At 43.4% G+C, this 17,366-nt stretch overlaps 1 protein-coding gene across 4 annotated transcripts in view; it reads right to left on the minus strand.

The window, feature by feature from the left end:
- EFCAB11 (EF-hand calcium binding domain 11) overlaps window positions 1-17,366 on the minus strand; it is a 160,060-nt gene that overhangs the window by 58,975 nt on the left and 83,719 nt on the right. The window contains exon 6 of one of the 4 annotated variants that reach the window (XM_058739992.1): window positions 878-1,391. The exons of 2 other annotated variants lie outside the window; for them this stretch is intronic. In XM_058739992.1, coding sequence (XP_058595975.1) covers window positions 1,388-1,391 — 4 coding nt within the window. In that variant the 3' untranslated portion in view covers window positions 878-1,387. Of the gene's footprint in view, window positions 1-877; window positions 1,392-10,988; window positions 11,081-17,366 lie in introns of those variants that run through there. One more of the 4 variants, XM_058739991.1, reaches the window with a different exon arrangement.

The following is a 17,366-nucleotide window of genomic DNA, read 5'->3' on the forward strand; positions in this document are numbered from 1 at the left end:
TTGTCTTTTTCATTTCCTTTGTTACCAGGTTAAGGAAACAACCAGATTCCTTATGGTACACAGACGTGTTGTGATCAGAGCTTTACCTAGTTCTTGGCATCCCTCTTGCTGCACTTTCCCCTTCACCCCCTTCTCCCCAATCACCCACTGGCCAGCCCTGAGCTCCTTGCTCCAGTAACGCAAACTCTATGTCCCTGAACACGTCATGTGGTTTCAGTTCTCTATACCTCTGTACGAGCTGCATTCCCTGAGATGCCTTTAAAACACACACATGCACGCACACCCAGTAATACAAAGCAGTTACTCACACTGTAAAGTATTCCTGTTAATCCTATCTGCCTTATGGATATGACTGTGTCTTCTTCACTCGGGCATTTGGAGTGTCTCCAGACCTCTCGCACCCAAAGTATGGTTTGCACACCCGCAGTGTCAATATTCCTTGCGAGCTTGTGACATATGCAAATTTTTCAGGCCCCACCACACTATTACTGAGGCAGAAACTACAAAGATGGGCCCCAGGAAGGATGTTTTAAAAGCCCTCCAGGTGTCTCTTAAGCACCTAAGGTTTGAGAAGCACTGCTCCAGGGAATCGGTAATGTTGGCTGAATGAACTGATGGTGAAGAACCTGGAACGCTCCTTTACGTTTTTTTAAGACCTACATTCATTCCAAGCTTTTGCTTTTGTTGATGTCAGTCCACACACATTTGTATGTTCATGAACAAAATGAGTAACCAACCTTTTCAAAATGTCCAGTGAAATTTTACTTAATTATTGGATCACTTTGGACAATAAACTTTCTCCTCAAAAATGAGACAGTTAACATAGGGCTTCATTTATTATTATTAGCTATTGTTTAGTAGCTAACTCTGCGTCATAGTTCTGAATTTTGGTTGGAGGAGCGGAACCCCAGGAAGTTACAGACACAGTGTCTTGCCTAGTACCCCGCAGCAATTTAGTGGGAGGCCAGGCTCAGACTAAGCAGCTTCAGAATTTCCATTTACGCTGAGCCCATTGAGTCACTCACAATGCTGCTGTTCCTTCAGGTGTATCACAGTAATTAACTTGGTAGAGAGACCTTGGAAGGTTACAGTAAACACTTTATTTTGTGGTCAGGCAGTTAAATGTGTAAAGGTCCCTACCCTCTATCTGATCATTACTTAAAGGACATTCCTATCGGGCCAGAAGTGATTTGTTAGTGCTGTAATATAGGCAGCCTTTTCACATCTCCCTCTGTAGCTGCTGGAATCTTGGCTCTCACCCAAATGCCCCACTTGGGTTTTGTTCAGGAAAGATTTTCTCCAGCTGCTTTATTTGTTCCACGATTACATGTATGAGCTTCCAGAATGTAGAAGATCACAAGTCAAATGGAAGGCTTCAGTTCCCAATTCACCTAAAGAGATAAAATTCGAAACCAAGGAAACAACAAAACATGGCTAAATGAAGGGCTAAGTATAAATGAGACTGAACAGTATTCCTACTAAAATGTCAGCACACGCCAAAGCACAGAAGGAAAATAGACACTGTGGGGGTAATCAGAGTATCCTTGTGCTCCACTTACGGTCACACTTGCAAAGGGATTCATATTTCTTCTTTACCATTTACAATTTGAAGCAAAGCAAGCTGACAAAAACAAAAGAACTTCGTATTTAAAAATAAACAAAAACTTGCACGGCCGTGTTCATAGCAGCGTATGTCACAAGAGCTAAAAAGGTGGAGGCGGCCCGACTGTCCGTGGACAGATGGATAAACAAGTGTGCTGTCCACATACGATGGAATATTATCCAGCCTTTAAAAGGAAGGAAATGCTGGGGTGCCTGGGGGGCTCAGGAGGTTAGGTGTCTGATGCTTGATTTCAGCTCATGTCATGATCTCAACGGTTCGTGAGATGGAGCCCTGTGTCGGGCTCTGTGGCAGAGCCTGCTTGGGATTCTCTCTCCGTCCCTCTCCCTCCCTCCGCCCCTCCCGTTAGCATTCTTTCTCAAAATCAATAAATAGTTTTTAAAAATGGTTAAGATTGTTAAAAAATAAACAAGAACAACTACATAAACTGTCCTAAGGATTGAAAGAGTACATTCAGATATGACATTTGGGCATCCTGGAGATTGGCCATCATTCACACTGAGAGCCTGGGGATCAAGATGAAGAGACGCAGGTCTGAGGGGAAAGGGCGGCTGGTTACTTGTGACAGATGGAAGAGTAAGTGAAGACTATGCAGATAAAGACCTATGGGTCGTAGGGCAGGAAAGGAAGATGACTGTTAGCATAAAAATAGAGGCTGACCCCCCACAAAAATCATCAAAGGCCAACGACATCTGGAAACCTAAAAAGCAAAAATTTGAGGTCTCACGAACCTCACAATATATACTGGAAAGTATTTCAAAGTCCACAGTCCAAACATCAGTTCAGCTTCAAACACATCACACACACTTGTCAGTGTCGTTAAGCCACACGGTCTCTCTACATCACAAACGGGACAGCTGATGAATGTAAAGAACATCAAACACGGTGAGACCTTCAGAATGTTGCCCCTAATCAGTGAAGATGCTCTTATCTGAAGCAATCTGGACCAAGAGCCAATCGGCTAATTTTTTAAAAGTCTGTTGAAAGGGAGGAAACACATAAAAAACGGTACACAAGGCTGTGGATACTGCGGGTGTTGCCATCAGATCCCCCAGCTGCTGGAACTGTTACCTGCTGAGAGTTCAACTGAGAAATTCAAGGGGCTCACCCCCAGCCAGAGGAAGTTGCCTCGCTAAGGCTGATGGCCCCCTTTCCCCAGGGGCAGCCCACACCCAATGCCTGGTCAGTGCAGGAGGACAAGCACCGATCTCTCTGCCACATCTCTGTGCCTTAGTTTCTTGTATTTAAAATAAAGAATAATATTTGCCTCACGGATGATGGAGATTGAGGGATACGGTGCAAGTTGCACAGTACCAATCACATAATAGATGCTCAATCAATGCTGGCAATATCTATTTTTATACAGTAGAAGAAGCTGTCTTATCCAGTTCACCAGCTTAAAAGAAGCTTCCAGTCCCATATGCAAAGCAGTCCTGCAGATGCCCAGCACTGGGTGGTGAGCCCAGCATTCCCTGCGGCATTGGTGCAATTCACTATCTGTTAACCCTGCCTCCCCGGCTCCCATACAGGCCTGGGTCCAGGAGCACCTTCAGCAAACCTCCTGCACACTTGTCTCTGTCTCGGGGTCTGTTTCCCAGGGCCCAATCTACACACATCCATAACTGAAGTGTTTAATTTTAAATTTGAAATATAAGCCTGCATTTGTTCCCTGAAGCTGTGGTTTACGTCAAAGCCTGCAATCTTTGAGACCAGGTCCATGGATCAGCATGCCTTCTCCTCTTTCTTATATAAACTACACTGGAAATGAATTACCTATGATTTCCTACTTTTCCAGCTTTTTCTAAAAATTTAAAAACTAATAAAATACACATTACATAATATTTACCTTCTTAACCATTTCTTTTTTTTTTTTTTAATTTTTAAAAAAATGTTTATTTTTGAGAGAGAGAGACAGAGCGTGAAGAGGGGAGGGGCAGAGAGAGAGAGGGAGACACAGAATCCAAAGCAGGCTCCAGGCTCTGAGCTGTCAGCAGAGAGCCTGATGCAGAGCTCGAAGTCATGAACCGCGAAATCATGACCTGAGCCCAAGTCGCATGCTTAACCGACTGAGCCACCTAGGCACCCCTGGCATAGGTAGGTTTGAGAACAAGCAACACAAACAGGTTTGGGAACAAATACAACTCAGTTTGAGTAGAAGTACAGGAGTGTACTAGAGACAAGCCTCCCAGTGACAAGCAGTCAACATGTTATGGGCATCTGCAGGACTGCTTTGCATATGGGACTGGAAGCTTCTTTTAAGCTGGTGAACTGGATAAGACAGCTTCTTCTACTGTATAAAAATAGATACTGCCAGCATTGATTGAGCACCTATTATGTGATCAGTACTGTTCAACTCGCACCGTATGCCTCATTCTCCATAATCCGTGAGGCAAATATTATTCTTTATTTTATATGCAGGAAACTAAGGCACAGAGAAGTACTCAAGCAATTTATCCAAAGTCAAACCACTAAGAAGTAGCAGGACTGACATTTTCAAGTTGGTGTGAGCCAAAGCCTGTCCCCACTCCCACCGGCCACACTGGCTCCCCAAATGAATATTAAATAAAAGGGGCAAAAGGTTAGAAATGTAAGAAGTGATCCTTCGTTTTCTACTGGCATTGTACAAAATGAGAAAAATATGTCACGTTTATTTTTTTTTAAGAGTATAATTAAACAAGGAATGCACTTAAAGGATCCTCATAGCACAGGAGCGAAGGCAGTGCAATCTACAATTGTTATTTGTTTACATAGGAATAATTTCGGTTAATGAAAGACGGAAGTGTTAGGCAGCATTTGCAAGGAAAGAACTGAAGTCAGACGTTTTAATTGTCCTCTCAGATGAATACCTACACAAAATAAGGTGGAAATTTTATAGAGCATAATAAAAGCTAAGCGTGTTACATCTCAAGATAACTCTTTGAATTAAAAAAGAAAACAAAAAACAAAACAGAAAGCCAGCACATCTAAAATAATTCAGTCAGCTAGCAAGTGACTAATCAAAGATGTCTCATTACAACCAACTGCACCAACACCCACGTAGAAAACCCAAGCTATAGTTTTTTCTTTAGAAGTATTTTCCCAAGAAAATAAAGCATGAATTTGTGGTTGTCTTTAAAAAAGAAAAATGAGTGACATTTCAACACAGATACAGACAACATTGTAAGCCAACATCCCCCCGCCCCACCCACCCACCCACCCAAAAGGAGGTATATAAGACTGCCAGATCGTAATGAGTAGAAGCAAGCTCTGTGTAAGAACCTATGGGAGGCTGTCAGAGAGAAGGGCCCTCGTCTTCCAGGGCCATGTGGCAACTCCCTTTTACAACCTCAAGCAGGAGGCCACTCATTGCTCCCCAAGACGTCCACGACACTGACATATGTGTGGCAGCAGAGGAGACTGCCAATAGCACGGCACAGCACAGCCCAGAAAGGCTACCTGTGCCATTCGGCTCTTTTCTGTACCAACAATCCACGAAATGGGACATCAACAGACACACATCTAAGACCCAGGCACGCTCCCACATCTCCGGGGGCAACTTCTTTTTAATGGAGCCATCTGGCCTCCACGCCCATTTCTAGGTGGATGAACACCTTCCTTGGACATCAATCCCAAATTGATGCAATCATCAGTCCCACACTTGCTCTCCCCTAGTGTCTGTCTCTGTCACACTGAATGGAGCCACCATTCACTCAGACGACCAGCACAGAACCTGGGAGCCCCTAGTTCCCTCCACTGCACATCCTATCACTACGGTCCTCTGGATTTGGATGCAAAACCCCATTTCATGCATCTGCTGTTTCTCCATTCCCGTAGTTTGGGGCCTGAACTCTTGCAAGAAGACCTCTTCTTAGTACTGATCAGATTGGCCAAGGGCTCTGACACATAATCTCCTTATTTACTGGGTTCCCACTTTTATCTAGATACCATGTTCGATTCCTTCATCACCCAGGGTAGACTCTCTGGGAAAAAAATAGGAAAAGCGATGGGATTTCCCTTAGCACTTACAGAGGAATTTTTAGCATCCCACTGAGAGGCAGAAAAACATCAGGTAACACCAAAAATTCGCTTTTAGCCCAAACACAATAGGCCAGCTGATTCTCAAGATCCTTTTAGCCAGTCGAAAAACTATCTCCTGGCAGTCTCTCTTAAACCACGGTGACTCATTCTGGGTCAACACAGAAATACCTCCTACATAATTTCTCCCAGGTAAGATCTGTAAGGATGCTCCTGGGGCCTCTGGCACAGTTGCCTCATGGAATCTTCCCAAGAGCATCTGTGCCGAAGCATAGACTGCAGCCCCGAATCTGAACCCCAAACTCTGCCACTTGGTAAGTGTGGGCCTTCGGTCAAATTGCACATTTTTTTCAGAAAAAAAAGAAGATAATGGTACTCACTGATAAATATGGCTTGTTAAGTTTAACGACAATAAACATCGGCTGAGGGCCCTGCCTCCAGCACCTGGGACCGAAGGTGAAAGTTCCAGCTCTACCCTAGAGTTTCAGTCTAGTGGGGCAGAGAGAGTACAAGAGGGAGGAAAGACCGACTGGGGATGATGGAGAAGAATTGAAAGAGAACTCATTGAAAATGAGGTAATTAGGTACAAACCCGATGCCTGATACCTGGCTCACTTAATAAATGCCTTTTGGTTGATTTTTAACCCCTCCATCCCACTAAGAGGTCAGTTAGGTCAGCTGTGACTGACCTAACTTTTCTTTTATCTTTTTGAAAGTTCACATATATAAAATCGCCAACAAGATATCTGATGGTCGCTGGCTCCGTTTTTGGGAGAAGCTCCCATTTCCCTTTAAGATGCTCCTCTCTGATGGCTTGTTATTTCTGGCACCAGCTCTTACAATCATCCACGTGTGCTGTGTAATTGGTGCTCACTGGTTCACTGGGAAACAGTTTTCTCAAACTTCTTCCCACCTCCATTAAGAAGGTTCCTCAGAGAAGATACGTTCTGAATTGATTTCTAGACAGGAAAAGCTTGTAGTCTGGAATGCAGAGAGAAAATGACACCTTTTGATTCTAACACTTCATGATTTTTACCACCGTACCTCATTATCTTACACGATCTGTTATGTTACACGAGAAAAAGGAAATAGACACCGGAAACAATAAAGCGAGAACCAGAAATTCGGATATCCAACATCTGTTCATGGATAAGAAATGAAATGAATAACTTGGTTCACAGTTGCTTCTACGTTCTGGACAGTATCACAGGCAGCAAACAGTGTTTTATGTTATAAGCTGTGGTGGTTTTAAGGCACATCTGCAAATTATTTAAGGCCTAATAGCCCTCCCTTTAAGTGTGGGCACTGGGATTTCCTCCACGCTCTCCCCCTCCTGGCTCATTCAATCAGCCCTGACGAGAGAGCCTCCTGTAAACAACAGGCACTAAATAAATCACCAGGTGTCTGAGTGAGCCACCCTGTAAGCGAATCCTCCAGCCCCAGTCAAGACTTTAAATGACTGTGACTCTGGCCAACACCTTGAATGTAGCTTCTTGAGAGGATGTGAGCCAGAACCGCCAGCTAAGCCACTCCCAGATTGCTGACCCACAGGTACTGAGATGCTAAGTGTTTATTGCTTTAATCTGCTCAGTGTCAGGGTCATTTGCAGTGCAAAAATAGATAGCCAAGACTCAAATCAATAGGGGATTAGGGATAGGGTTTTTGTCATCAGGATAGCATAATTTCCTTCATTAAAAAACAATTCCCTCAATTTCTTTTCTCTGGAGCACAGAATTGTGAGTGGCAAGACAACAGAGTTAATGCTGGTTCTATTCCTTCCCTGCTTCAAGTCTCCCACCCCCAAAAAGAAACTACAGTTTGAAATACTGGAACTAGAGAACAAAAAGATAGTGGTGGGTTGTAACTTCTTAAAAAAACAAACAAGCGATTTAAACAAGGCATATGGCACATAGGCGAGTCATAATGAAAGCAAATGACTCATCACTAAATTGTAAGAATTGGGCAAATAGAGCAAAGTAATCCTAGACAACAAAGCATGGGTTTTGAGCGTTATCAGAACTAGTGATCAGGGCGTTCAAATAATTTCATTTATTTAAAAATATAATTTCTTATGGGTAATGTGAATCAGTATTTAAAGTTTCAAGGTATCATATCTGCTACCAAAAGAAAGGACATTTTATTATTTATCTCAAAATTGGGGTTCATTTATTCACAATCATTTACACCTAATTTCTGCCAGAAATTACCCTAGGGCTTGGGAATGAACCGACAGAAACTATCGTCTCTGACATCCAGGAACTCACAGAAGGTAGACAAATGTGTCTCCTGTGAACAAGACCTATGGGGAGATTTTAAAATGTGGATGCACATTTCTAGAAACTCAAATACCAAAGGCGGGGGAGTGGAACCCGGAGATCTCCATGTTTTTAAACTCATAATCGATTCCAATGCTTAGGCCGGCATCTCTCCACCGCAGGGGTGGACAATAATAACAGTATGGCCCAAGTCACGGGGATGAGAGGTACAGGGAAGAGAACAGAGTTCTCTTGATCTCTGATGATACTGTAATAGTGTTGTAGGGTGACACATGGTAGCAACATTTGTGGTGAGCACAGCATAACCTACAGAGCTGTTGAATCTCTATATTGTACACCTGAAACTCATATAACATTGTGTGTCAACTATATTTCAGTTTTAAAAAATAGAATGTAACCCATTTATTCGATCATCAAATATTTACTGAACACCCGATCTGTACTGGAGGTGCTTGGTGCTGGGGGCGGGGGGTACCACTGAATACGGGAAAATAGGCACCACGAGGTCAGGGTAAGAAGGTAAGAGCTGGCCACATGAAGGGGGAGATGATGGTCCCTCATAAGCGGAGGATACACTACCTTTAGGGAACAGGGAAGGGGGAGCACACAAGGAACCCGACCACATCTTCAAATTTGGAACCATACTACATGGTAGGCTTGATGATTAAGTTAAAGAATAAAGTAGTAGATTCATGCATTCTGAGATTTTCCATTGGAAAGAGACCTAATTGTTCCTCTACTATAATCCTCTCACTTCAAAGATGAAAAACTCTAGATGTTGACCCAAGGTCATGTAACAAAGACAGGCACAGAACCTAGTTCCTGTGACTCCAGTTCTAATGTACTTTATTCTTGACTGGCTCCTCTCAGGAGTAAATGGTGTCTTCAAGAACCAGAATGAGGCCAAAGTATATTTCTCAATTCTAAAAAGCTGTGTCATTACTATAGCATACTATCTCAGAAGCTATCAATCTGGGTCATTTTTGAAAAGATACAATCAAGAAAGAAAAAGTAAGGTGGAGGTAAAAACCATCTTTGAAGCTATTTTGGTTGCTACTGTCGGAAAATGTCTGAATTTAAACTCTAGTAGGCATAAAATAAGCTTACAGAAAATACTAGTTTTGGAATCTGAATCAATGACCTAGAAATAAATCTCAGAAAGGGATAAGCAAAATTTTGAAAGAGAAGAATCAAAGAAAATAAAAACGTTATTTCCAAATGGTTTGTAAAAATAATGTTTTTGAGTTACAGTGTGAAAATAGGTACATTTTAAACCTACAGGTATTAATAACAGGCTAGCATTTTGTTACTAGTCGGGTAAGGAGTGGATTTCCTCCAAAAGGGTTACTTACTGGAAATAAATGAAGGACTTTGTAGTACAGTCTCAGCAAGAACACAAACTTTTCTCCCTTTTCAGGGTCTTTGCCATCTGGCATCCCGTCCACCACTTTTCTGAAGTTACTAAAAGGTCAGTATTTTGTCCTCCTATACAAAATCAAACTCAGACTCTTACTTCTTCTCTGTTCACTCTGTCTTCCTGAAACAGTGTCTTCCCTTTGTCCCCGTGATCCAGTTTCCTGGATCTCCTCTGACTATTCCTCGTCTGGCTTCCCTCCTCACCATGGGTATCCTCTCAGTGCTCTGCCGGGTCCACTTCTCTTTTTAATCCTCCATTTATGCTAATGGAGCACCATGATTGTCCTACTTGCCTAGGCTCCCAGCCCTTGGAGCTAATCTTGGCAGTTCTCTTTGCATTGCTTCCCAATATCCAGTTCTTGAGGCTATCAGCTTCTTTTTGGGTAATATTTCTAAGATTTGACTTCCTTTCACATGTCCATTTCCTTTCCCCTTGAAGCAGGACCTCATCAATTAGGGCCCAGTGACAATGGCTTCCTGTGGACCAGCCACCTCTTTCTTCATTCTATGGTATAGCTTGCAGCCAGATGAAGACCTTCCTCATCATGTCCCTTTCTTGTTCAAGAATCAGTACACACCCTGCTAAACCCAACCTCGGTGCCCCTAACATGGAAAGACTTTCCCTTTTGCAAGCCAAAACTAATACATTCTTACGGTCCACCATCTTGGATGATGCCTTCAAAGTCTAACCTACTTCCATACTGGATTTTATTTTCCCCAGCAGTCACATCTGGAATGCTCACATCTCACACTCAATTATTGAAACTAAAAGGCAGTTCTGGTAGACACCACAGTAATGGGGAGCCAGCAAAAGGGTTTCCATATATATTTGCTAAATTGAACTGAATTATATTGCAGCTATGCCAAAGCTTAATTTTAATCATGTAAAGATTGAGGGAGAATGGAAAGCACATCTTGCTTCAATTTAACGGTTATTACTTTGATTTCTTAAAGCTTAATAACAGAAATAGATACACACTGAAAAGCTTTTTTAATTAGAAAAATCACGGGGACAAAATCTCTAAATATTTTTCTTAGTTTTCTCTCCTCTGATGTTTTAGATAGATTTTATCACTCTGAATAAAAAGGGGTCTTTTGGCATCCGAGAAGCTACAGATTGATGACAATGGGTAGACTCAAATTTGTGAAGGATGAATTGTGTCCAAAAAACTGCAGGTCAGAGAGAGATTTTCCAAATGGGAAATGAATTCTGACAGGAAGCTGACTGCTGGGAAATGAAGGAAGGCTTTGAAAAGCCAGTAATCACGATCAAATTTTAGTTGTGTTGACTAGTCTGAAACACATATGTGAAATCCACAATATATAAGTTGTTCTGAAAAGAACTTAATTATGCAGAAGAGGAAGCCAAAGATCTTTTAAAAATCTGAGCATCCATATCATCGATGTGGTAACATGTCACAGATAACAGGTCTGCTTTACAAAATAATTGATGTTCAAGCATCCTCTGCCAGACTTATAAATCTCACTGCCATTATATCAAGTTTAGCTCCTGGTTAGGTAAAACTAGCAGGAAGTTGCTATGACAAGATAGATTGTTCAAAATCATGTGTGAAAATTAAATCATAAGACGTACTTATACCTAATTTCCTCAGCATTATTTCTTTCTATTCTTGTGTGAAATGTTGTTTTCATTCATTCACTGAGCACTCACTGAGCGCTGTCCAAAGCTCCAGGGATTCAACCATCCCAGTCCAAGAGGAATTCACAGCCAAATACCGGAGCTCACGGGTTTGCTAGGAGGAAATGAACAGGAAAGGACAGGAAAGAACTTAAAAGGAGAAACATACGCTAAATGGAAACTTTCAGCTTTACTTCTAGATTTACTAATTGAAGAATAATCCAACAACTCAACGTTAAATAAAGGTAGCTAAGAACTCTGCCAACTTGGTTATAGTCAGATTCAGTTTTCTGAAATTCTCATGTCTTATAAAATTCACATGAGGGTGTCAGGAGGCCAAGACGTCTGTGAGCGACAGCCCCGAACATTTTAAGATGCTATCAAATAGTGACTGTGTATCTGGGACAGTTTTTAACACCTACAGATAAGTAACTATCCCTACATTTATTTCATGAGAAATGTAACTGTTAATACTTTTATTTTCTAGTTTGCTTGTGACAATACTTTCTTCATCATTGTAAGAGAAATGTAGAATTACATTAGGATACCGTCGCAAAACAATTCTGAAAGGATCATAGGGAATCATTACAGAAAGGTTAGAAAACACACAAACGATTGGAGGGGATCCACAATGATCCAATCTAACAATTCTGCGGAAAATATCAACAGCGAAGAAAATCTTGGAATTAAGCAACGTTGTAATAACAAGTTGAGGGAAGACGGGATGAAAGCCAACTAACTGCAAAAGTAAACTTACTTGGCCGGAGATGTTCTCCCCTTCCTTGCTGATGCCCACACCTCTCCCATCCTCTGCATCCCCGTGGGCCTGCCCTCTCACCCCGGCAACCGTTCCTCCTTTTATCTCGCTCGGTGGCACTGGGCTGTGGATAACCTGCCACTGTTTATTTTCCATGTTTTTGCCTTTCTTCCCGGATGGAACATGTGATGTTCCCTGAGGATAGGAAGTGTGCCTTTTTTTTTTTTTTTAATTTTTTTTTTCAACGTTTTTAATTTATTTTTGGGACAGAGAGAGACAGAGCATGAACGGGGGAGGGGCAGAGAGAGAGGGAGACACAGAATCGGAAACAGGCTCCAGGCTCCGAGCCATCAGCCCAGAGCCTGACGCGGGGCTCGAACTCACGGACCGCGAGATCGTGACCTGGCTGAAGTCGGACGCTTAACCGACTGCGCCACCCAGGCACCCCAGGAAGTGTGCCTTTTATTTCTCTGTATCTCCAGCAATAGGAAGCCTCCTGTACATCATCTTTGTTGGTGAGGATGTGTATGCTCCTTTTTATTTTAATATCTATGTGAATATTAACAACATATAGTTGGTCAGGCAGAAAAGAGCTGGGATTAAAATTTTTAAATGCCATACACACACACACACACACACACACGCACACACACTTTTTTTTTTTTTTTGCCTTATTTGGGAATATTTCTGAAAAATTCAATATAGCCTTGTAGTAAATGTTATAAGAAATGAAACCGAGACGCCTGGTGGCTCAGTTGGCTAAGCATCCGACTTTGGCTCAGGTCATGATTTCTCGGTTTGTGAGTTCGAGCCCCGCGTCGGGCTCTGGGCTGACAGCTCGGAGCCTGGAGCCTGCTTCCCAGTCTGTGTCTCCCCCTCTCGCTGCCCCTCCCATGCTCATGCTCTGTCTCTGTCTCTCAATAATAAATGAACGTTAAAAAAATGTTTTTAAAAAAAGAAATAAAACCATTCCCGTTAAAAAAATCTGAAAATTCATTTATTTGAATTTAAAAATCTATTTTAACTTAGATAAGGTAGATAGAGAACAAAGACCATCAAACCTCTCATTAAGCAGTAACCCTCGTTTGCACCTCCCTCCCCTCCTGCCAAACTCCAGTTTATGAAGTTATTCTAACACATCCAATGAGGAACACTGTAATTTTTAAAAATAGTTTTAAATAATGCATAATTGTCCTAAACAAACAGGGTCTACATCTTTTTTGAACTCCATCTACCACAGCCACACACTTAGCCTCTTTGAAGGTCACAGACATCTGAGCTCAAATGCTTACAGCACAGGAATGTCACAGACAACACTCACTGGATCACCTGAGCCATACTAGCAGATTGGTGACTGAATGTCAGGACAAAGGACCCTTAGATGGCCCCAACGCCCACTCCAAAAACAATTCCCTTCCCATCTGCTTGCTGATGCCCACGGTGCTCTAACATTCTACAAGTAGACAAAAAGTTTAAAACAGAAATACCCCTGGGCCATCAGCTTTGTCTGGCACTGTCTTAGGCCACAGTTGACCCTGCCCCACTGCTGATATCTAGCAGCCCTGGGATTTAGGGGGGAAGGATCCGGCCCACAGCTCCAGGGGTGCTATCAGCAGAATGCCACCCCCTTGCTCACAGTGACTGGGTCTCAGATTAGCAAACACTCCGGGTCCTCATAATTGGTTCAGGGGGGTCCCACCACCTCAGGGAGAAGCCCAGGACTTCTGACCCTCCCGAGGAGAGCAGCTCGCAGCTCAGGCTGGTGATGCGGTGGCTGTGAAGGTTGGAGATACTGCGGTCAGTACAAGGGCATCAGACCAATCACAGTGGACACGGGGGAGGAAGGGCAAGGCTGAAGAATCCTAGAGATCCAGAGCGGAGCCCCAGCCTCGATAAAATTACACCCAAGCCCATCTCACCTCTGCTGGGTTCAGTTGTGCGAACCAACAGATTTCATTTATCACTTAGGGCAATTTGAGTTACAACGGGTTGCACATTTACATGCTAGGAGAAGGCAACAGACCGATTGGAAATTGCATCATAAAGTTCATGTAAGTTCTATCGGGTCCTTTCTTGAGATCCTGTGTTGACTGACAGACTGACAGATGAGCTCTGGGCATCTGAAGGAGGAGATGTCACAGAGAGAAGAAAAAGGCACTTTAGAAAAGGATGACTAGGGTTCTGAACAATTTTTTTTAATGTCACCTTATGCCTAAGCCTTGGTTGTTAGGGAACCTGAGTTTTAAATTACAGGATTTTAGACACTGTGTCAGGAGTGATTGGAAAGATATTTTGAAGTGGGGGCCTTGATGGGCACCCCTCAAATTACAAATCACACAACAACAGCATGTCCTGTGCTCCCTTCAGATTTTAATTTTAATCCAAGAGTAGGGATGCCTGGGTGGCTCAGTCGGTTGAGCCTCCGACTTCAGCTCAGGTCATGATCTCCCGGTTCGTGAGTTCGAGCCCTGCGTCGGGCTCTGTGCTGACAGCTCAGAGCCTAGAGCTGCTTTGGATTCTGTGTCTCTCTCTGCCCCTCCCCTGCTCACACTCTGTCTCTCTCTCTCTCAAAAATAAATAATAAACCTTAAAAAATTTTTTTTTTAAATCCACGAATAGATTTCCCTTCTCTGAACTTCAGTTACGTGTAGAGTCAGGGCCACATGCTCTATGTGTGGGGGTCACTCTTTTGCTTAAAAGCTTGAAGTCAAACCTCAGACCTTTGAGATTCCAAGCCCCAGACATGGCTACAACACTTGGCGACCAGCGCTGGTCTCTCTCTGGGCTCCTGAGCCCACGGGTCCTGCCTCTCCAAGCCTCCCCTGGGGGCTCCTTCCAATTTGGAACATGGATGTTATGCACCCTGTGCATTCTCCCTGAGATGCTCTCCCCACCCTCTTCATGTGGCTGCCCTGACTTGACCCCAAGTCTTTCCTGAAACACCCGCCTCCCACTGGGAAAGCCATGCAACCCCCATGTCCATCAGGGCCCCCACTTACAGGCGGTCATGATAGCCTTTGCTTTATCTAATGTGGCAGGGGGACAGATGTGTGATGGCCTAGTTTTTGTGTGATTATTTACCTAAGGTCTACTCTCCTGAATAGGCTGTACCTAAGTATGAAGGCAGAAACAGGGCTACTTGCTTGTTGCCAGTTGACAGGCCCTGAATATGCTGAATGATCTCACGATCTCTATTTAGTGTGATGCCTCAGTCTCTTTCCTTAGGCCAGTGTCCATGCCTTGCACATAATTCATACCTACAGTCACTTGGTCATTTCTGTCCTCAGCCAGTGCTCTGGCCCTCCCCAGCCCACTCTCCAAACCTCATCTCCAGCAATGCAGCTTCTACTGCTGCCTTACTACATTAACACTTGGCCTTTCCTGGAACTATTGAGTTCAGAAGCAGCACAAAGAAAGAAGTGATAAAAAGCAGGACTGGCTTAGGGAAGCTAGCCCCAGGGAGCAAATTCCATGCTGAGCCCTTCTTCCAGGTTACATCCCAACATAATGTCCCTTGCTCTGCCTTAATCTTTTCTTTCACTTTATTTTAGGTCCTGAATAATCTATACTTGTTTAATTTAATAAGCATTTTCCCTTAATAATGCAAAGGCCTTTGGGAGGATTAAGGGGCTATCAGTCATGCACACTTCAGTGTGAATTAGTTTAATCAAAATACATCCCTACTACCATCCAGCTGAGATCAGCTAAAATGAGGAAATTAGGGGGTGGGGAGTGGAGAACAAGCAGCTGGTGATTTTGGAACACCATGATACAAGGACACTGGAGATCTCTGAGGTATGAGGACAACAAAGAAAGGGTGACCCTGGAGCCCAGAAAGGCAGAGGAGAGACTGTGCCTCCTTTTCCTTCTGTATCTTATTTAAAAAAATTTTTTAATGTTTGTTTACTTTTTAAAAAAAATTTTTTTAATGTTTTATTTATTTTTGATACAGAGAGAGACAGAGCATGAACAGGGGAGGGGCAGAGAGAGAGGGAGACACAGAATCCGAAGCAGGCTCCAGGCTGTGAGCTGTCAGCACAGAGCCCGACGTGGGGCTCAAACTCACAAACCATGAGATCATGACCTGAGCCGAAGTCGGACGCTTAACCGACTGAGCCACCCAGGTGCCCCAACGTTTGTTTACTTTTGAGAGAGAGAGAAACAGAGCATCAGGGGGCGAGGGGCAGAGAGAGAGAGGGAGACACAGAATCTGAAGCAGGCTCCAGGCTCTGAGCTGTCAGCACAGAGCCTAATGCAGGGCTTGAACCCACGAACTGCGAGACCATGACCTGAGCCAAAGTTGGACACTCAAGCGACTGAGCCATCCAGGCGCCCCTTTCCTTCTGTATTTTTTTTTTTTTTTGTATTTATCTTTCTGTATTTTAACACCAACAGGACACACAGGCTTGAGGGTATGGGTCAACCACACTAGGAATTAAAGATGCCTGGTGGGCTAGCCTGGGAAATTAAGCACCATTTTATTACACTCTCTGGGTATTACGTTCCAGGTTCCAGATTCAACTTCCCCAAACCTTGGGAACCAACCCATTCTTAGCTGGGGACGATACTTTGTTTCTTCCAAAGGGGAAAACTCTCCGCTATGTCCATGAACAGTGTGCCGTAAGCAACTAAGCAACTGTTTAGCTGGTGGATCCACGGCGTGTGATGTGGCCACTGAATTGGGAGAACTGGCCCTGAGGAGAAGCCCAGAAGGACTGAAACACATTTTTTTTTTCTTTTTGATCACCGTCCAAGGCCTTCATGTATTTGTAGGATGGGGTGGCCTGCACTTCAAATTATGCATCGTATTTCAACAGTGACCGTGTACGAGATTGTGTGGTCCTCGGGAAGAGCTTATGATGTGAAATATTCTTCCTACAAGGAAAGATATTTTGGTTTTGCATCAAGCCCTACCAAAATGAGGCACGTATAAGTATATATCAAGAGAAAATCACTCCACAGAATTAGGCCGTGAGCTGTCTTCTGTAAAATGCTCTCCTGAATCTACTGTAACTGGGGGTTCTCCTCCTGGGTTCTCAGGCACCGAGCACTCACCTTCAACAACGCCGCCAGCCTGGGGGGCCTCCTGGGGGAGGCTCACTCGTGCTATCTTTCACTGCAGTGCCGTGTTTTAAGTATTCTGTGGGTCAGATTAAAGTCTTTATTTGATATTTTTTCGGTAGCCAAATAAAGACAAATCTGCAAGCCAAGGATACAGACACTTTAAACTCTGCCTTTGATACTCATTTCACTTAAAGTAAATGAGTTCCCTCATAGGGATCAGGAGGAAAGGACCTTCACGCTACTCACGAGAGTATCAGAAACCAAGCACTGTTCAAATGCTGCTTGCTTTCTTATAGAAACAAACTTGGGGACACTTGGTCTCATTCCAGCATGGTGAGGAAATAAAACCATTCTCAGCAAAATAAAAATATCCCTCATGTGCCTGTTCCCTCCCCCCGCTCACACTTTAGGAATGTTAAATCCTGCTTATCTCAAAACATTAGCCATCCAGATACTGATGACACTGTTTTGATGAGAAGGAAATGAATTTAATGGCATTCATTAAAAAGAGGGGTGATAGGATCTCAGCAACCCCCAACGTAGCCTCCCCCCTGCCCAGAGGCTACAGAGGTTGGCCCAC

This window comes from Neofelis nebulosa, chromosome 7 (assembly GCF_028018385.1).
Source record: "Neofelis nebulosa isolate mNeoNeb1 chromosome 7, mNeoNeb1.pri, whole genome shotgun sequence".
In the NCBI taxonomy this organism is placed as follows: Eukaryota; Metazoa; Chordata; class Mammalia; order Carnivora; family Felidae; genus Neofelis; species Neofelis nebulosa.